General features: G+C 34.9%; 1 protein-coding gene across 4 annotated transcripts in view; it reads right to left on the bottom strand.

Moving 5' to 3' along the window:
• Positions 1-202: 202 nt before the first annotated feature.
• The window catches only part of DNAH5 (dynein axonemal heavy chain 5), a 132,855-nt gene continuing 111,406 nt past the window's right edge, over positions 203-21,651 (bottom strand). For 3 of the 4 annotated variants that reach the window (XM_048311758.1, XM_048311734.1, XM_048311741.1), the window contains exons 65-79: positions 21,199-21,381; positions 16,293-16,536; positions 15,169-15,283; positions 14,523-14,713; positions 13,558-13,679; positions 12,573-12,722; positions 10,697-10,942; positions 9,192-9,411; positions 8,361-8,566; positions 7,377-7,580; positions 6,560-6,775; positions 5,544-5,756; positions 3,991-4,143; positions 2,033-2,267; positions 203-679 (exon numbers count right to left, since the gene is read on the bottom strand). In XM_048311758.1, the coding sequence (XP_048167715.1) occupies positions 528-679; positions 2,033-2,267; positions 3,991-4,143; positions 5,544-5,756; positions 6,560-6,775; positions 7,377-7,580; positions 8,361-8,566; positions 9,192-9,411; positions 10,697-10,942; positions 12,573-12,722; positions 13,558-13,679; positions 14,523-14,713; positions 15,169-15,283; positions 16,293-16,536; positions 21,199-21,381 (2,850 nt within the window). In that variant the 3' untranslated portion in view covers positions 203-527. The remainder of the gene's footprint in view (positions 680-2,032; positions 2,268-3,990; positions 4,144-5,543; positions 5,757-6,559; positions 6,776-7,376; positions 7,581-8,360; positions 8,567-9,191; positions 9,412-10,696; positions 10,943-12,572; positions 12,723-13,557; positions 13,680-14,522; positions 14,714-15,168; positions 15,284-16,292; positions 16,537-21,198; positions 21,382-21,651) is intronic. The other variant, XM_048311750.1, reaches the window with a different exon arrangement.

Genomic DNA, 21,651 nt, shown 5'->3' with positions numbered 1-21,651 from the left:
TGATTAAATAAGTGTGCTTGATGCGTGAGGCCAAGAGTGTCCAACTAAATAAAGCTGCTAACATTTCTCTTTTAAGATGAATTCCTACATGAAAAGTTTTCTATCTAGCTGAGACACCAAAAAGATACACGCACACAAAAAATCAGCTTTGCATTTGGCTTCTTGAAGGTAAGTCCTGATAAAAGAATATTTACTAACAAAATTAACAACGTTCAAATCAATTAATCTTTATTCAAGGTTAAATTAAACACACAGGAGGAGTGCTTATGCACACCTAAGAGATAGGAGCACTTAATATTTGTCATGGGTTTTCAAAGACACCAAACTTAATGCCACTCTAAATTGTAGAATTTATAAGCCTATTGTAGAAGCTTATTGACAACTATTTTATAAAAATATCATAATGGAATCTATGATTTAGAAATAATATTTTTAGGAGTGTTCCACCATGTATCTAGCTACATATTAATGTTTACATTTAAAATCAGAAAAGAACTCCTGGAAAACTTTTTTTCTTTTTTTTAACATTACTTGACATCACACAGAAGTGCTACTCCACGGAGTACCCAGTGCTCTGGAGGCTGACGGGTTTTAAGATCCATAGCAGCAATGTAATTCAGATCTGTTCGACTGCTCTTCTTGTAGACCGGACAGGAATACAGACGTGGATCTTTTGCAGCTGAAAAGACAGAAGAGACATAAAGAGCAATTAAACTAAGTTGAAAAAATGGGGCCCTAAGGGACTGGTCATAAGGCAAAAGGAAAACTGAATCAAAGTTCAGTAGTACACTGCTCTTTATTTGCTACTGCCAGCTGAAGGCCATATACACCTTGAAATATCTGTAGGTTTAAGACTTAATATGAGCACCTAGGAACTGATGCAAAGCAAAATATGTAAATGGACACTCTAGAGGAAATAGTGTTCTTATTTGTTCAATCTGCCCATCGAACATTACTTCTTATCAATGTATTATGTCAAAATAAAATTATCCCACTTTGAATAACCTGGTTTGAAATGCAGTTAGTATTTAAGAGTACCAGTAATCAACTACTTCACTGCAGAATTAGAACAGTAGTCTAGTCATGCTCAATACTTCAGTGTTCATTATCTAGTATCTTGGCTGCTGATCATGCCTTTTATAAAATATTAGCTATGCAAAATAGCATGTTAGCAAGTTTGCTTTTAGAGGTGGAATGCTTTTCAACAGATTTTTCCAATTTTATGTTCTGCAGTGGATTGTTCTATTCTGTTCTACATCCCTATTCAACAGCATGTCCTATTCTGTATGCAAAAAACCAGCACATTAACACAAATTACACATTTTCACAGCACTGTCCTTCAGCCCCATAAGTTTCCTTTCCATTCCTACATTCCCTTTCTGCCTCAAAGACAAAACATCTTCCACCCCCTCACTCCACCTCTTGCTTGCTTCCATAAGCTCAAAACCAGACTTGTCCAGGAAAAAAAATACATTTTTATAAATCTACACATTATATACACATATATATAACATGTTATCTATAAACATGATGTATACAAAATTATGTATATGCATATGTGTGTGTATATATATAATCCATGTATATCTTGTACGTTGTGCATACATATATATTCTATATATACATATATAAATTACATTCATTTTTTGCATATGTGAAAGAGATTATTTAGGTTTAGGTTACAAAGATCACAGAGTTTATATATAAGAAAGCTGGTGTTTTTAATCCAGGATACTTATTGTCAATATGTACAGCTTACCTGTAAATGGGTTAAAAAGTTCTTAACACCATTAAGACCATGTGTAGAGACCTATCTAAATATTAGGAAAAGTGCCTATTATCAATTATGAAGCAAGTTTGAAAGTACATTTGTAATGGAAGACTGGGAAGTCTCCCCCGTTGAAGGGGATTTGGTATGTATACAATGATTAGCGACAGCCTCATGAAATCCCTACAGCCCAAAAGATTTCCATGCAGTTAAAGTTACATTGAATTCTATGGACATGACATCCTTTACAATACCATTACTTACTGTTGTTGTTCTCTGCATATATCCTTATAACCGGCATCATCTCGAAGAGCACCTTTGGCTTGGATTCTGCCAGTCTCATGTTTCTTCTGTCCCAACCAGCTCCTTCCAAATACAGCCCATACACGTAGACACCTTCTGAAGGAGGGCTTGTGATATCATCTTTCATCCATTTAGTGACTTCATTGCATAGCACTACACTGTCAAGAGCCCATCCTTTGTTAGCTCTAGTTATTTCCTGCCCAAACCAGACAAAAGTTAGGAGGTTACAATTTCACATGAGCACAGAACCCTTTTTCCCAGCAGTTATTAGAAATAAATCTGTATGGTTGTAACATATCCTCTCCAGTACAAAAAAAAACCCCTCTAATTCTCTATGATATCCATGTTTACAGCATTTGGCTTCTCTCTAAGGGAGTGATGGCATGGAACTGCAAGAAAGCTTTCAGTACTTTATCCACTATATTCGATGTTCAATCTTTCTATTATATACAATATCTAAAGACCATACCAAGTAACACATCCACTGAATGCCAATGGCAGCCCGCTCTTGTGAGCACGAAAATTTCACAGATTTGATGAGATGAGAAAACATTACCTGCATGTGGTAAGTGAAACATATATTTTGGGTTTACCTTCCTTTTTCTGCACCTCTACTCTTCAGTAACTGTATTCTTAATGAGTAAGAACTCACTCAGCTCTAAAGCTATGTAAAGAGACTGCAAAAAAACCTGTTAGTTAATGCATTGGACAACACTCAGTTCTCAGTTGCCCAGTTCCTTACTATCCCATACAACTGATTTATGGCAAACCAAAGTTTTATCCTGGTCTTGCAATGGCTTTCAAAGATCTTTGGTTGAAGTAATTGGAATTAATGCTTGCCCCATACTGCATTTACTGAGATGATCCAACAGAACACAAGGTTTATAGTTCAGTGATCATTCTGGCTCTTCCTCTTTCTTGTTTCTATTTGTTTTACCACATAGCAAGAAAATCACTTTGGTATTTACTTGGGATACTAGGTTGTTATGTATCCACAGCTCCTTTTTACAGAACCAGAAAGTACTGTAGTTTCCAACTGTTTCAGATCCTGCTAGTAAACCTTTTCCACAAGCTTGGATGCAAAATATAGTCCCAATTTAAGACTGTTCACTCAAAAGAAATATTTTGTTACATAATTCCAAGGCTATATGCCTGACATTTTAGATTACATTGCCCAGACCTCAGAGTAGGAGGGGACATTTTTTCTACACCACAAATCTTCATTGTCTTCTCCAAAAGTTCAGGCTTTTTTTCCTGAGGTCCCATTGTATGTTTACCCAACTATTCTTTTCAAATTTTACACATTCCAGACACTTACTGTCTCCAGTATGTCCCTTTAAGCTGACCAACACAGGCATTTATTGCTTCCTTTTAAAGTAAAAATGTTGCTGAGCAACCAACATAATCACCAAGTCAACACACAAACACGTTAACAAATACATCAAATATCATACTTATATGCATTAATAAAGGAAAGTCTTTCCCACTTCATGAAGAAAGAGTTAATCAGAAGTGACATATAGGACTAATTCTGGAGAGCTTTTCTGCCCAGTCTCCAGTCAGGTGAATACTGAACACAGAACAAAAGAGAGGGGAAAAAAGACAAATAAATTCACGGACTTAATGACCATTCTTAGAGATATCACAATGGAAAAACGAGACTATACTTTTTCTAGTCTACCTTAGTTGTGAGGCAGCCTCTACTTATTTGGGCCTTGGTCAACACAGGAAATATATTTTAACATATTAGTGGTTGATATGCTGAAAAAGAATATGCGAAGGAAGAGCAGTTCGCTCAGGCAATATTAGACAGTCACAGATCTTCCCATGTGTATAAACTCATCCTTCATCAGACAATATATTTTATTTTTAAAAGCTTGTCAAAAAATAAGCAGAATAAGACTTCAAACACAATTTACCTGCCTCACCGCAGTTAAAAATCCTTGAGGATTAAAAAACCCTGTCATCCAGAAACAGTTTGGTCGACTTTCAAAAATCCACTTGTAAAACTGGTGGTTTCTTTCTAGAAGCTCAGTAAACCAGAAACCAAGTGTACTGGAAGGCCAAGATGCCTAAAAACAGTAAACATGTTTTAAAATAGCATACTGCTGTCAAGAAAAGCTAACTCCTCCCATGGTAATAAACAACATAATATTAGCAAAGCATATTTGAAGATCATCTATCATATCTTAACTTTAATTTGATGCTTGAACTTTGCATTCCACTGAAATCTGAAGCCAATTCTTTCTCTGTTCAAATTCACGTCTACTATTCCATTTACACATGCTTAATGCTGTCTGTGGTAATTGTCCATTTTATGACATTTTTGTAAGGTTAGATAACTGTATAAACTAAGAAGAAAAATTGCATATGTGTCTTTCTAATTCTAAGGTCAATATATCAAGATAACGTGATTTCTGTAAAACTGTTATGCATTTTTTTTTTCTTCTGAATAAAAGCTAAGGCAAACTGAACTTGGATTATGTGGAGATATAGTTGTGTTGTGAAGTATCTGTTTAGATCTAGGTTTTGTACCATGAAAACACTTTGTCAGTAGAAACAAAATAAGCAAACAACAAAAAAAAATCTCTATTTTTCGTTCCATCAGTTGCTGTTAACAGCTCTAATTGTCCTTGAAAACAGTTTCTATGGGGAGAGGCTGAGAGCTGGGATTGTTTAGCCTGGAGAAGAGAGGGCTCAAAGAAGATATTATGTTTATACCTTGTGTAGAGAACAGAAGATGGACCCTGATCCTTGTCAGCAATAGGAGAGAAAACAATGGGAACAAGACAAAATACCAGAAATTCAGTTTCAGCTTAAGGGGCTTTTTGTTTGGTTGGCTGGTGGTTGCTGATTAGTTGAGTTTTACTGTGAAGGTGATCAAACAGTGGAATGGGTTGCACCTCTCTGATTCTGGAGCCTCCTGAGAAACCTGCTTTAATGTACCCTGCTTTCAGAAGTGTGATTAAACTAGACTGCCTCCATAGGTTCTTTCCAGCATCTACTGTTCTGTAATTATGTGGCTGTAAGTCAAACTCAAAGAACACCAATTTTGACCAAGGTGGACAGGCCACCTCTACTTAACCCAGAAAAGGAACATATGTCAATTATATATGTTCAATAAATAGCACCACTGTAGTCCACTAATGTGGGTGCTATTTTTTAAAATCCATCATCACATTTTAAATTACTCTCCTGTCTCAAGCTTTTTTATCCTGCCAATATGCAACAGGCTGTTAAAATGGGAAATATCTGCATCCCCCACATTCATTTCAATTTCAATAAATGAAAGAAGGCTTGATTTGACTATGTTTATTTTAGCATAAAATCTATTCCAGAAGTTGGACAGCTCTGGTTAACACTTCTGAAACAAAGTTTGAAAAACTGTGTTTGCTATAAGTCTAGCAGTTTAATCTAGTCTCTTCAGAAATAGGTTTTTTATTTCTCTCCATAACAAGTTATGTACACCTACTTTTTTCCAGCTAGCAGGAATCCTTCCATCATACATGCAGTCTAAAGCATCCCTCAGATTTTCACTCATAACTATTGTCCCATCAATGGCAAGTTTTAGATCAGTCAGAGTGCTTCTCACTAAAGAAATTACTCTCTGCATTTGTTCAATCTCCTGTCGCAAAAATATATGCATAGGTTCAAAAGGTCCCATGTTTTTTAGTTTTTCATTTACCTGTAGGTAGAAAACCAAAGATCCTTCAAGAGAAATGAAAAAACAAAGTTGCCTTTATGTCAAAGTTAAGCCACAATATGATCTTTAATACATAACATAATTCATTTATTAACTTAAATGGTGAGTTTGGCACCTCCCTTGAAGGGAGACAGAAACACGGGATTTGCTCCGTGAGAAATCTATGATGCTAAGACTGGCTATGTTTTTAGTCTGTCATGATTTAGTCTATATATCATTCTATGAGCTAATGCCATTTAAAGGGATTTGTAAGCTGGTTACCCTAGATCAAGGAATTCAGCTTTAATTCTAGCAAGCAATTTCATGGTTCTCTTTGCACAAACCAATCAAGAGTAATTGCCCCAGCTACTTTACTTCAACATAGTAGCAATGCCTGGAACTATAACAATACCAGGCAGCCTTGTATTCTAACCAAACTTACAGGTACAATTTTAATCAAAAGTGTAAAATTGACAAGTAAACAACTGCATGAACATAACTAGAAATTTTATAGTATCAACAACCTCAGTTAAAAGTTGATGATCCTACCTCCCCCACAGTGCAAACGACAGCTTAAGCATTAATGGATTTAATATTTTTTTTTAAGTCCTCACAAAAGCCCTTCAGCACACATTTCATGATTTCATTATAAACTTTAATTGTTTGGTCACATTTCTTCAAAATGGGAAGTATTGCCTGTATGAATGAATTCAAATATGGTTTTAGAAAAGTTGTTGGGTTGGTTTTTTTTAATCCATAAAAGGCAAGATGGAGCAAACGTTTTTGCCAGAATTTCGTTAACTCACTTCAAATGGAACATAATCAGCAGGAAGTTTTTCCAGCATATCATCAGCCAGTCTGGCTACAACTGCCTCTCGAGTTTCCCCTCCTCCACCAGAGCTATCTTTAGGCTGAATACTGAGGATGGTGTCCAATACATCTTTGGAAACTTTACTTTGGTAGGTGATATCCGCATTGGGGTGCAAACCAAACACCTCTGGCATATCATAAGCAGGAAGGCTCTACATAGTAAAATATGAAAAGAGTATAACTGGAGATTTAGAAGCAAATCATTAAGAAAAAAACCACCAAAAAATATCCCCAAATAAACATAAAACCCAACACAAAACAAAACCAAATAAAAAATAGAAAAAAACCGTCTCAATTACTGTAAAGTAAGAAGCTAGATTTCTTCAAATAGTCTTAGGCCAAATAACTTGCTGTGGCCTATTAGTCATGTCACAGCCCAAATCACACCAAAAAATAGAGTTATAATATCTATGTGCGATTTTAATAGTAAACTTGTACTCTCATATATCTAAACCTTTTATTTCCAAGAGGTTGTACCCAATGTCTGGACTCCATTCCTTGCCCTCTTTAATAACTTTGTGCCTTTAGGTACATCCCGCAAGAAAACCGCATGAAAAAGAAAACATACATTGCTGTCATGAAGATGATAACATTGATAACACTAAGTAGTTGTCACTAATAGATATACAGACTACTAGAAATCAGTAAAAAAATCTGTGATTAAAAGACAAAATACAGGTACTCAGAAAAAAAGAAAAATTATAAGGAATTAGGAACTTATGAGAAACAAGCGATTAGTTCTCATTTACCAACCTGTATGTACTGAAGGTATTGATCCACCATAGTACATTTGGGTATGCTGTAACCTTTGTAGAAGCTGAATTCAGGACTGAATATATTTTCACTGAACCAAACCTTTACAAAGGTGTTCATGAGTCTTTTGTCAAAGTCATCTGTCACACGACCACCATACTGGATCTCACCTATCATGTAACAAACAGTACTCCAGGAGATCCCCTAAAACCAAGCAGAAAGCAGTGACTTTAGCCAATCCTTTTCTCATTTACTCTAGATCTGCCTTAGAAAAAACAGCTGATGTACCGTGTCTGTCCCATTTGGAAGAAAATTATTTTCCTATTACTGTTTTTTTTATTATAGTCTTGCATTTCCAGAACACCTGCAAGGATTTCTCAAAATATAATTCATTGACAATGAATTCAACAGCATCTTGAAGGCAGCAAGAAAGTTACAGGTATATTTGAATCCTCCTTTCTCTTAAAATGCCAACTGCAAATTCCCCTGCCACAGACTTCTCTGTATGACAATAGACCATACAGAAGTGAGAAACATAGGATAAATTCTCGCAGAGTTATTGAGAACCACTTTCGATTTCTTCATGCTGCAAAGATAGGTTGGAGGGACCAAATCTTATTAGTTGTACTCAAAACAGATTTAAACAAAAGAGTATTTTAAATACAGTCATCCATTTTTAAATAATTGACTTAATTAGAATTGAAAAAAGGGTCTGTACTTCTAAGGTTTATATTTTTGAGATGGCTGGGAAGGCTTTTTTTTTTTTTTAATGTACAGGTTAATACAGAAATTAAACATGCACCAGATTAGAAGTATAAGTCTGCTCCTGTAGAGAGAGGTATACTTGAAATATTGAATGTTTGTGGAAAAAACAATAAGTTAAAATCATTCTTGTAGTTCAGTTATTAGGAAGCCTTTACATACATTCCACTACTAGAAAGATCCACCACCTTAATCCACCTTCCCCACAAAATCATTAATTACCTTCTTGGTATCCATGCGATTCAAGTGATTTTGAATGAACTGCACAGTAGCATTGAAATCAGCTTGATTAAACTCATAGGGTATATTCCAACCCAAAGATCCAAACTTGCGTCTTTCTTGAACAGTGGAGTGTAGAAAGGCTACAGCATACAAGAGTGGTTTCCATTGCACCATTTTACTGGCATCTAATAAATCCTGGCTGACACCTATTGATTGCAAATGGGCTTAATGAGAATCACAGTAATCGTCTTTTTCAAAACTACTTAAAATCAGTGCTAAAATATCACTCTAGAAATATTCACTTGGCTCTTTGCATCTCCCAAGGGCAAATTATTGTCCCACAAAGTGTTCTGTGCTGGAGACATTTTATAGCATGTTATTAAGTTGCTCAAATTAAAAGAGTAAACTTCAGGGGAAAAAACTCACAATTTACTAATAGCTGAATTCATATCAAGTTGCTTCCTGCACAGAATCTTTGTCCTTTATTTTATGTAGTGTAAAGAGCACTTGATCGCCAACAAAGATTAACATGTCATTTTTCTCCCAAAAGACAGAAGATTAAAAATTCAAACACTTTGAACTGAGATATTAGAAGCCAGCATGTGAGAAAAGAAAAGGCATTTCCTTTTTTGCTGTCCAATTACTTCTGGCAACAGAACTTCAGCATATCTTCTCTTCCTTTTAATTTTCAAAACAAAAACCAAGATGTGTCCTGGCATCATTGTGATCAGTTCCTCAGACTATCTTACACCTACTACCAGTTTAACATGACCACACAATAGCATCACAGTCCAAGCATTAATTTTAAATTATTACCATTCTAGCACTCACCACTGTATGTTCTCTTTAGTCCAGCTCTGAGGCCTTGTGGTGGTTCATTGGCAAACTTAATTGACATTTGAAGAAGGGTGATGGGGAACTCTTTGTGAATGTCAGTTGTCATCCACAGTCGAAAACTTTCATGAACAGTCTCTGTCTCTATTATAGTGTCCATCAACTCATCCAGAAAGTCAAGTCCAAGGTGGCAGTTTTGCAGAAGTGCCCAACCTCCCTAGTTTAAAACAATAGAATATAAAAAGTTACCAACATTGTTCACAAACTGAAGTCACTCCTTGAGGAGAGCTAAGCTGTGTGCTGTTCCTTCTGAAGGTGGTGTTAGCTTATTTGGTTTTTTTCACCTGAACAAGTGGTCCTCACTTGTCTCATCTGGTCTTTATAAGTAGTGTCTACCTTTTCCATTTCATTAAAACATCCATCGTCATGACTACAGTGCTGATAGAAACGGATAAATTTTGACTTACATAAGGGAGCTCAGGAGTAGCTCCATAGAGCAAGCTGCTAAACCTTGTTCCTTCCAAGGGTTCCAGGCTTGGAAAATAACCGAATAAACATACTCAATTAATCTATTGCTATCAATCAATAGATGTCAAACTTTCCTATATGAATTACCATATTTCATTACAAACATCTCATATACCTCATCACTAAGAGAGCTTGTGAGACAGTGAGGGAAAGTAACTGCATTTCCCTTAACTAAACAAAAGGTGATCCTCTCCCCTATTTTTGAATGAGTTTCTTCTGATTTGATCTGCTAATTAGTTCCTTATATAAAGTTATCAAACAAGAATCTGAAGCAAAAGTCAGACTGAAACAGGTTATAAAAAGAAGCTCATAACACAGGAGAGTAAGAAGCTCAATCTTTTCACTTCAGCAGGCATAACAATAGTATCACATGATGTGCAAAGCATGCCAAATTGGAACATCTCACCTTTCTCATACAGATAGTTTTGTTCTTTTAATTCGTCTTCCTGTAAAATGCCTGTGCTACCAGATTGTCCCTCCCAAGTCCAAATTCAGACTACAGCAATACAAACTATTTTGCTATACAACCTTGTTTTTCTCAAGTTTATGTAACTATCAATATCATATTTGCAATTCATTTTCTTCATTTAACAAAATACAGCCATATTACTAAAAATAAAAAACTGAAAAAACAATCTGAAATGCTTACAGAAGAATATTTACTGGTGATGTAACCAAAAAAAAAAAAATCAATTCAGCTATGTTCATCAGTCAGCAACCTACTATAAAAACTCCATTTCACATGAAAACCACTCCATTTTCAATTAAAAACATCTGCACAGCATCAAAATGCTTGTTTATGGCAAATTGAAGGACTGTGAAAAGACAGTTCTCTTGCTTAGGACACTTATATAAATAAATATAGTGGTTTGCATCAGCATTAACTACCCACCAAAAAACATTATCTCATGAGAGGATTTTTATTTCTAAGTGTTTAATTCAGAGAGAAAAGCGCTCAGATTTTTGTCACTTACATGAGCCATTGTCCGCTGTAGAAGTTTACGAGCGTGGATTCCTTGCCCCTGGCCCATGGAAACACAACACGTTTCTGTCTTCAGTCTTTTTCCCAAAGCAATAATTGAGTCCGTAGGATCAGAACCCATGGAAAGAAAGCATATGAGAGGAGTACGTGGATCTGACTCTTCCCATGTTTTCTCCAAGTCCAAGATGACTCCCTCTGCATATTTCTCCCCCATAGTGTCAGTGATATATTTTCTTGCCTATATTAAAAAGGGTAAATTTAACTCATGACCTAACCATTTAATACTGTTTTCTTCTGAGGGTGAATACAACCAATAAGTCAACTGAAGACCAAAGGCTGCAAAAAATTTGTATCAGAAATATAAATATGCAACAAGTTTATTTTTACATGTCAACACATCATACTGTCTTTGAAGGTATTATTTCTTATAGCCTTATAAGATCAGTTAAAATTTTTAAAATAACTATTATATGACATATATCTGTATGTATTGCTATATATAATACCTATAATTAGAGTATAATAAAAATAATAACCTCTCTAAAACTTTAGAAAAGTTTTCATGATTTAAAGATGGTATCTCCATTAGATAGTGTTACTCCTATCTTTAAGATCTAGAAAAAGAGGAGGAAAGGATTAAAGACAGGCTTCAAAGCTCTTAGGCCTTTCCCACTTTAACAGTTAGACAAGCAATGAATTAACAGTAGTAATTATTAAAATAACTATCACTAAGTAGAAGATCTAGAGGAACAGGTGACAACCATCTCTTTTATCCCTTCTTTATTTATCTTTAAAAATTCTAGATTATTGTTCTTTTTCACAAAGAAATAGAAAACGCTCTTTCAAACAGTCAGAGATGACCTTTCTTGTACTCTTTCCCACCACAAAAAGATAAATCTTCTCCTTCATACCTCTGGGTTACTTCTCAGAGACAAAAGACATTCAGTGTTAAACATTTGATAAACTATCAGTTTTCATAAAACCATTGAAAGATGAAAGTTTACATTGCCCCATTAACAGTAGATGAACTAATTTTGCATTATGTGTTTCAGACACATAGCACATATCATAGAGATACTCTTTATACAGTACTGCTTAACCTATTGACTGCAGTTTTTCCAATAACTGCTGAGCTTGTCTCTGAATCCAAACACAATGTCTAAAGATGTGTATCAATAAAATTAATACCCCACTTTTAGTGATGTATTCCAGTTTCAGCAAATTGTCCTTAATTTCTCTGAATTGTCATCAATTTTACAATTTTTTGTTCTTTTGCACTGGAGAAGAACATAAAGATTAAAAATAGGCTCCTAGAAGCTGATTTTTCTTTAAAAAAGGTCTATTTAATAAACTTCAATTTTATACTTTTCCTAATAAATGGCTGTAAATTGAGAGCTTTGAACAGACTTTAATATAGATTTTTCTAAAGTGGGTCTAATTTTTCCATGCAAGAAATAGTTTCTCAATTAAAGTGTTTTCAATTTTCTTTTCTTTCAGCCAACCGAGTTCATTAAAATATTTTACTTCAGCCTAACATGGGGACACTTCTAAAATTCCAGTGAGTAGGTAAGGAGAGCTAAAAGTACCCTTCTGAACTGATAAAGCAGATCTGAATAAACACATATGATTTGAGTAGAAATCACCACAGCGAAATCACTGGATAATATTTCTTCAATATATTGCAATAATTTTGCTATCACTGTACTTGTAACAAATACATAAATGGTCTGAAAAGAATTTCAGAAAATACAATATAAAGGTCCATTGCAAAAAGGTGTTTAGCATTACATAAAACAGTACTAAACTGCAATCTGGAAACTATTATTCTAGTGATACCTAAGTAGACCATGTAAGATATATAAATATACCTGAGCTATGGTCCTGTCAGGACACCAAGACCTGATAAGAAGAAGATGTCTGAAGCAGTCCAGAGATTGACCATAGCCACCAGGAACCAATTCTTCTTCAGGATTTTTACTATCAAACCAGATTTTCCACTGTTTCTCTTCTCTGGAAATCTGCAATTATACCATCAAAGAAGCAAACATCACGAAACAGACAGGTTATATTTTCACTGCCACCAGGTCGCAAACTTTTAATAAGAGTCAGAGACATGTAATCCACACTAGCAATATTAGTCCACAGATTTGATAAGGCTATTAAAAATTATAGGATAAATTTTCAGATTTTAAGTATGGAATTGTAGAATGCAACAACAACCTTGAGTGTTCATATTCTGAAAACAGGAGCTACTAATCGGTATTTTCTATTATAGTTATGTCAGAACATGGATAGCTAGGCATGGACATAGCTTTGAGAACAGCAAGTACATAACTGCTCCCCACACGAACATACAGAAAGTTTTTTTCACCTATACCAAATGCTATTTACCATTAGCTACAATACACTTAGTGTCTGATAAGACTATTCATACAAGTATTGAATTTACCGAACACCCTTTCCCTAACTTTTACTCCATGTAACCACAGAAATATTGCAACAAGCATCATAAAACCTAGTGTAAGAAAGCACAACAGGGATGCAAGAAAATCTAACAACCAGAACAAGATTAAAGTTGCAATATGTGAATTGAATAATGGCAAGTGTAATCACAATCTGAAAATATTATAACTATATAAAGTGTGAAAAATCTACGCTCTTCTTATTTTCCTGGGGGGGATTGAGTCTTTATATCAACATAGGTTGCTAAGAAGTCAGGGCCACAACTGTGGCTATATGCTGTCAGTTTTGTTTCTTCTCTATAAAATAAACCAGTTTCCCACCACATGGCTTGATCTCTACCAGACAATCACTTGTTAAACAAGAGATCAATTTTAAAAAGCTCTTACGTACTTGATCAAGAATATCTGAAAACTGCTTAAGCTTACTGAGCTCCACCAAGTTCAGCCAAGTCATATCCAGAATCCATTTAGCTGGCTTAGGAGGACAAGCTTTAAGGTCTAGGGAAGCACCACCTGCAAGAAATTGAAATTAGTTATAATTAGTTGGAGAGACAGTGAAAAATAAACAAAATAAAAGGGAAAAAACTAATACAAGAATCCAGGTTTTTAATCATGATGTTCCAGGAGTTTTCTACATTAAAAAAACATGCCATATTTGATTAAGCTGAGTTTCCAATTTTGTTAGTTTAATTTTTTTTTCTATTATGTACCTTAAACAGAAGCCTTAACCAATTTATATTTTGAGGTTTTACTGGTGTTTTTGTGCAATGTGCTTGGAAATAAATCCTTTTTGGGTAAAGATATTCTGAAGATTCAGCATGGAAAAATTCACAGATATAATCCATAAATAAATGTTGCTTGGTAAATCAAGTCTCTCGGAAAAGTAATACAAAATGGATCCAAACTTTCAAGTGAACTCAGTGGTGTGTGCAATTAAGACCAAAGCCTTGAACTTGTCACATTCAGCTAAGACTCTAATATTCTTTTAAACTTAGTATCATTTTCTGTTCCTATTTGCTGCACTTACTAAAGAAACTATAACGTTTAGTACAATAATAACTTTTCTAAGTTAAACACATACCTGATGGTATTTGAGCAGCAGATATAAAGGACACTTAACAATATTCCTTTTAAATTCTCACGATTCCAAAGGCATATTCATCAATATTCAGTGTGCTGCTATAAATTAGAACTACCATACAGTGCTGTCTGTCACCAGATAAGAATGATAAGCATGTATTCTTACAATTGCCTGGTTTCTCATGTGCAAAAGGAGCATGCTAGCTAGGAGATACAAATACATAAATTTTCTACAATAATAACATGCTCTCCTTAAAATTTATTCATTGTTCCAACCTTTAATAAGTGTCAGAAATTCTTCGTGCTTCACTCTGTTTCTTTGTATATCAATCTTCAAAGTAAGCAGTAATGTGAAAAGAAATTTGTGCTCCTCATAGAGCCCTCGGGCAGTATATTTGAATACTTCATATGTCATATGTTCAATAATATTAGTAACCCTCTTGCTGGTTATAGGGCTCTTGGTAGACCTGTTGGAAGAAAGGTCTGCAGTTGAATGTTGATTTGCTTAGGCTTTATAAGAGGGAATACTATGCAAAAGGAAAAAAGCCAAAGTTCAGTATTTTGAAAACATGAAAAACAATGGATCACAAACACAGAATATCAGACAGCAAGCTAGCAACAACTTTCAGATTGAAGGAGCAACAACAACAAAAAAATCCTTTCTAATCAAGCCTTTTTGCCCAGCTGTATAATGTTTTTTAATTACCTAATGGCAAATTTTGAAGGACTGTAAGTACATTAGAGGGATCTTTGCCTTGCCAACTGACAAAATTTTATAGGTATTTAAGCTGACAAGTCCTGGTCAAGACTGTAAGAAGCAACAGCCTTTTTTCTGATATTAGTTTACAATAAATCTTTACTATTCTACAGGCACCTCCAGGACTGGGTAAATAAAAATGATACTTATTGTTCACTAAAATACCTGGCTAGGGAGCAGTCAAAAAGTCCCAGAAACTGCCGAAGGGATGTCTGGTACATGACATTGACCATGCTCATCTCAGTGATAAGGAAGTACAAGATGCTACCTCGAGTTGCAACTGAAGAAGAAACAAAAATGTATTCAAAGTAGAAATGCAGAACAGAAAACATTAACTTTTTAAAACATGTACCGTGAGCTTAAAACTAATGATACATGAAGATCCTTGGGTTTCTCTATTTTTACTGCCAGAAGAAGAATAAGATCATTCATTTAATCCTCATTTATACATCAGAAAAAAAAAAGATATTTGCTGTTATTAATGCATACTATGTAAAGCCCAGTTTTCAAATATGAGCATATCTGGAGAGCAGCTCAATAGTACACTGCAATATTGAGATCATCAGCAGAACATGTAAAAATTATGGCTGTTTGAAATACTGTTTAAGAATCCAAACAAATTTCTCTTTACAGATTTTTACAAGAGTCATATAAAAGTCAAATGAACTACATTGATTTAACTTACCCAGTACTGATTAACTTCTTTGCAGTAGTTGTTCAGTTTTAAATACAAAGGTTTTACAATATCTGCAATGCTTTCTGGTACACTAACTGTACCATTTTACACATTTCCTAGAATGTAGGCAATTACAGAGAGCTATTTTTTCCCCTGTTTTTTTCACATTTTTACCTGCCAGTTAAAAGTCAAAAGACTCATGAAATGTGCTGACTATAATAACCCATGGATAAATGGTGAAGCTTTTATCAGAACAGATATAGAGTATTTAATGTTATATAGGCCCTGTAAAAGAATGTCAACATGTTGAACTCTAACACATACTTACCTAAACACCCTAATGACTGATACGCTTGTTTATAGATCAATGGGAAGTCTACAAAGAGAACAGTTCACTCAATTTTATAAATTCCACATGAGGCATAACACTGACTATTTTCTCCATTATAGCTCAATATGACATCTCCTAGACACAGTTTACTTACAGGAAAACACAGATCTCCCCCAACAATTTTGGTCTTCCTGATCTCATCATACTATTTCTCCTACTCTAAGTATTGACAATTTAAATATGTGGTCTAGCCATTTGTCTTCCATCACTACCTTCACTCACCAGGTCTGTACTCTTCGTGGGCTGAATTGATCTGTACTTCAGTTTCAGCAGAAGTTTGCAGTTTCTGTATTACTTCTTCAGCAGTCTTCTTAGTGTTACTCAATACAATTAGTAGACTCTCATCATCTGCCAGAGAACTCTTAGTGCTTGTAAGTCGAAACAAAAGGTTGTCTTCTAGGTCCTTAATCCTCCTTTTGTTCATAGTCACATCTTCAATAAGCTCAGTTCTTTCTTTCTCTAATTCCTATTGGATTACATGGTAATATTTGGGAAATAGAAGAGCAATCAAAACCAAAAATAATACATTTAGCTTAAAAAATACTGATCCTACTAAAACAGTGTAGGCCAAGACTAGATGCATGAATCTGGGGAAAGAATTCCATTGGTATTTCTGACACAAGATCTATTGCCAGGTTCTGGACCTGCTGTGGAGGTAGGCATTAACAAATCATTTCTACAAATATTATGGAAGATGCCCATATCATGCCATAAAAGAAGTTCAGAACAGTAATTCTTTTTCTTCTCTTTTTGTTTCAGAAAAGAAATGCAAACACAATTTCAGGCATAGGGTTTTATTTCCCTCCATGTAATCTCATCCTCATTTATGCCTTGTTTTACAATCACCATATTGAAAATCTAGTCTCAATGGCCACCCTTAGTCATCAAATCAAGCACCAAGTATTTCAAAAAGTTCCAATACTCCTCCATCAAACAGGGATAATTTCAGCCTCGCACTAAAATGCTTCATTGATTAAGAAAGTATGTAGAACTTGAGTTACTTCACTATACATATTTATTTTATACTTTTAGTAATACAGTCTGGGTGGTTTATGTACCTAGTTTCTTTTCCAGTGTCCAAATATAGAAGATGGGTAACTCTTAATCAATAGTTTTACATTTAAAAAACAACTATTTGAAATCTCTGGAAAAATATTTTTCAGAGATAATAGTCCTTTCAGTTAATTCTTAAAATTAACCTTTAAAAACTTTATACATATTAGTGCCTCAGAGATAAAAATCCTCTACTGAAATATCATAAAATGTTTCAATATGTTGAAGTAAAAAGAAAGAAATGGGAGAGGATGGGTTAAGAGTTTTTCGTAAGATAAGGTTAATATGAATCTAATGAATGAACCGTTAGTGAGCCAGTTGATAGGAATATTTGCTGTGTCTAGAGAAGTACTTCACAAAGTTTACAAAGGTCTGGTGAATAATTTTAACAATGTCTCTCCAAACTTGGAAGTTCCATGTTCACGCCATCATTGCCAAGTCCATTTCCACTTTGCTTACTGGCTGCTAATATTCCAAAGAAACAGGGACAACTCTAAGAAATACACAACCTTTCATATAGCACTAGAGATATAAAGGACCTGAGCCCTTAGCAAGGCTTAAGGAAAGGTTTTACCCTCCCATTTGAGGAGTCTTCATTTCTACAGCTTCGAAAAACTGTTACAGCTTTTGAAATCGCTTTTTTTGTTTTTCCACATTCTAAACTTCTGGTCTTCTCACCCTACATTCTCCTCCTACATTTCCAATTTAAGCATTTATTTCTTTTAAAGAATGCCCTTTTACCTTAGGAAGGAAATTAAGAAAAATCATATTATTATTATAAGATTTAGAGTTTTTTCTTGGTGTATTGAAACATCATCATCATCATCATCAGGTAGAAAATATTTAGTGGGGTACTCATTATAGAATAATGCAAGTGCAACATAACTTAGAAGATGTGCTTACTTACTCAAAAGATACTGACAAAAACTGATGAAAATAGACACGAAAACTACAGTTATCTGCATTTCAATCAACTGATGCTTCATGGAACTAAAGAAAAGTAGGTAACAGTTTCATGAAGCATTTTTTTCATGCAAGTTTGATGAAATAGAAACATTATTAAAAGAATAGTATTAAAATAAAGTAAGCATTCAATTAAATATAATAATTAACATACTGAGCCAAATTAAACTTCATGTTTTGCTGAGTTAATTTTGAAAAGTTAAACATACTTTAGAGTTCAATGCATTATAAAAACAGAAAGAGAAACAAGTTGGAAACAGTTACCAAACTAAAGTGAAGTAACCCTAGATAAAAACCTTAGTGAAAAAAGTCCATCTATTAAGCTCTTAAAATGCTTTTTGCAGATCAGAAAATGTACACAGTTGAAAGCTTTCTTCGTATCTTCAAAATTTTCCAGTCATAACACCAAGAATGCAGAAAAAATGAGCCAAGCTACCATGTACATAAATTCAAGGAACTTGCACCGAAGAGGCTATTTCAAATCCAGTTTTATGGAATTCCTTTCACAGGCAGATGACATTTTACATACTGTACCAAAGAATGCTATTTCTTGTTAATATTCATAAAATATGAAAGCTGCTACATAGCTTCTATCATTCTGTCACAAAATGATTCACAAGTACAAGAATTTGCATCAACTGTTCCTTAAAAAACTTGAGCCTTTTTCCAGCAAAAATCTTGATATATGAATGTGAAAATTCAAAAGGCCATAAAGAGTTGTTGCATACTATAACTCCACCAATAATCTGACTTTTCTATGACACTAAATAAACAAGTTTTTTGTCAAATTACTTAACAGTCAATGTATCAAAATAATGATATCATTAAAATATCGTAAGTTATACTACATTCAGATATATATCAAATCTCTCAAATCCTATTATTACAAGAAATATAGTAGAAATAAATTTATACAGCTATACCAGCTGCCTGTTGACCACCTTATGCTTCGCTTGTATCTTGCGATTGGTTTAACATTCTGCTGGAAAATAAGAAATCAGTACCAGCATTCTTATCAGGAAACAATTAATTCTGTGAGATGTATGTGACAAAGATTCTACTAATGGGCATACCAGACAACAGAGAGTCAGACTTTGCAGAAACTTTAAATGACATGCTGTAAATGCTCCTTCTGCTTGTTGCAGGTCTAAACCTCATTCATTCTAAGACCGGAACCATATAAGAGATGGTGGAATGGGAAGAAGGATAGAAATGTGAATAAAAATCTTGAAGAACACTGATTTCAAATAAATAATCTCTTCTCTTTTTGGGACAGAAGTTCCGCACGTTCATTGTAACACTGGATATCACCAAGCAGTCATACTGCTCAAATCACTTGACAAACTATCTCACAGTAAAATAATTCCACCACCTTCCTACCAAAGGCTACAAAAGGTAGTAAGAATCCAGACACTTCAGAGGGAAATCCCCAAATTCCCAAAGATGCATAATTAGACATCATAAAAAAGTATTTGGATGGTGGGATATGTTCCAATTGACCCCTCAGGAAACCTTGAACCACAAGGTGTATAAACAGAGGCCAAGAAAGCTGTAAAGGGGTAAGTATACTCTGTGGAAGTCCCCCTGCCTGTCAAGTGATCCAGTTGTCATTTATCTAGAGGAAATATCCCCAGGTGGTTTCAAACAAAACAGTAGTGAGTATAACACTCTGAGAAGCTGGTACAGAGTGTACCATATATCCACTTATTAGACATTCCCCCTCAGTGACAAAGAGGCCATTGAATAGTAGAATAATTTTAAGTTGGAAGGCACCTACAGAAATTAACTAGTTCAACCCCTGTTTAGATCAAAATAGCTCAGTTGCTCAGGGCAATGTCCAGGTGAATCTTGAACCCTTCCAAGAACTGAAAATCCACAAAATCCCTGGGTAATCTGTTCCTGGGTTTGACCACCCTCTATGTAATTATTTTTTTCCTAATATCTAATCAGAATTCCCCATGGTCCAACTTGAGTCTGTTACTTCTCCATCTATTTTTTGGCTTCCCTGAGAAAAGTTAGGCTCCTTTTCTGTGTCCTCCAAGCACACAGCAATGGCATTGACTGCAGGAAATTGATAAACTGACTGTCTCCTGGAGGAAAGTACTGTATTTCAAGGCCCAAGAAGTACAGTTAGGAACAAGGCTTTGTGAATATACACATCACAGTGTGTTTTAGATAGACAGTGATAATTTCATTACATAGTGGGTTGTCAGTGGTTGAAGAGAAGCTGATGGTGCAATGAAGCTGTCTGACAAAAGACAGACTTTAACAGATTGAGCGTGATTTCTCTCATGAGATCCATGCACTGTTTGGAAATGAAATGCAACTACTCGATGTGAATAAGATGACTGAGGCTATTAACGAGAAAAATCTTACATTGGCGGGGCAGCGGCAGGTGTTGGAAGGACAGGAGAAACTCAACAGATGCCACAGTAAAGAAATAAAGACATTCCTGTCATTTGTCCCTAGGGAAGGTAAACTGGAACTGTTGCCAAAATCTTAGTAGCTACACACTCATAGCTGCATAGTGTCTCATGACACCAACATTGCCTGACCTTATAGTTACAGGGATTAGCTGTTCTGCAGTTTAAAAGATCAGCCTCCCTCCAGAGCTGCTGGTGGCATGTTGATTGGGACTGGCATCCCGAACCTGGACTTCCTCAACTAATACGTCTGCAATGTCAAAATAAGTAGGTAGCCCATTTTCCCTTGGAGCAAGGAAGAAACTATGTCTGAATTTTTGCACGAGGTTATGTTGCCATGAGCTCCAGAGTGTGTAGACAGAAGAACATCAGTTTTGATTTCAGGCCCTTTTGCTTTTCACAGGCCATTCTCATGAGGTTATAACTCATTGAGGCACGAAAAATAAGGTGAATATGTTAGAGTTGCAACAATAAAGAGACTGAGAAACTTCCACATTAATGAGTCAATTGCTTCTGTGTCAGTTTTTAAACCATTGCAAATAGATTATATTAAGAATAATCATAATAGAGAGAGCCAGAAAGTTACCTTGATATGAGAATAGAGAGTAATAAATTAAAATAAAATAAAATGTTCTACAGGTAAATATAAGAAGTACAGCCAGGAAAATAGATATAATCAATTCTTTTACCTGTTTCTCTGTGAGAATGACTCTGCCTAAGAGTTGATTTTCAAGACCTTTCATGGTTACAGTAAAGTCAATGATGGAAGTTCGAGCACTAATTTCAGGAGAGTAGCATGGATTTGACAGTTTTGTAGTAATGTAAAGCCTGAAGCCATTCATAACATCTATTTCCTTATCACCAACTTTCACCTTAAGAAAAATATTAAAAAGAAGTCTTGAAATATCAAGAACCAATACATGCTTTTTCAGATACTACATATAGGAAAAAGGGTTACATTTTTCTGCTTAAAGACATAAAAATCCAGTTTTAAATCATACATCTGATGCAAACAATTTGTTGAGAATAGACAAGGACCACTTTAAATGGCCCATTCACAGATTATTTAAACGTTTAAAAATTGTCATAAGCAAAGGAATAAGGAACTCTGCATTAAATATATTAAGCATTTGTGAACTTAA

The sequence above is a fragment of the Corvus hawaiiensis genome, chromosome 1 (assembly GCF_020740725.1).
Source record: "Corvus hawaiiensis isolate bCorHaw1 chromosome 1, bCorHaw1.pri.cur, whole genome shotgun sequence".
Classification (NCBI taxonomy): domain Eukaryota; kingdom Metazoa; phylum Chordata; class Aves; order Passeriformes; family Corvidae; genus Corvus; species Corvus hawaiiensis.
The sequence above is the reverse complement of the archived record's forward strand: the minus strand, read 5'-3'. Positions and strand labels throughout refer to the sequence as shown.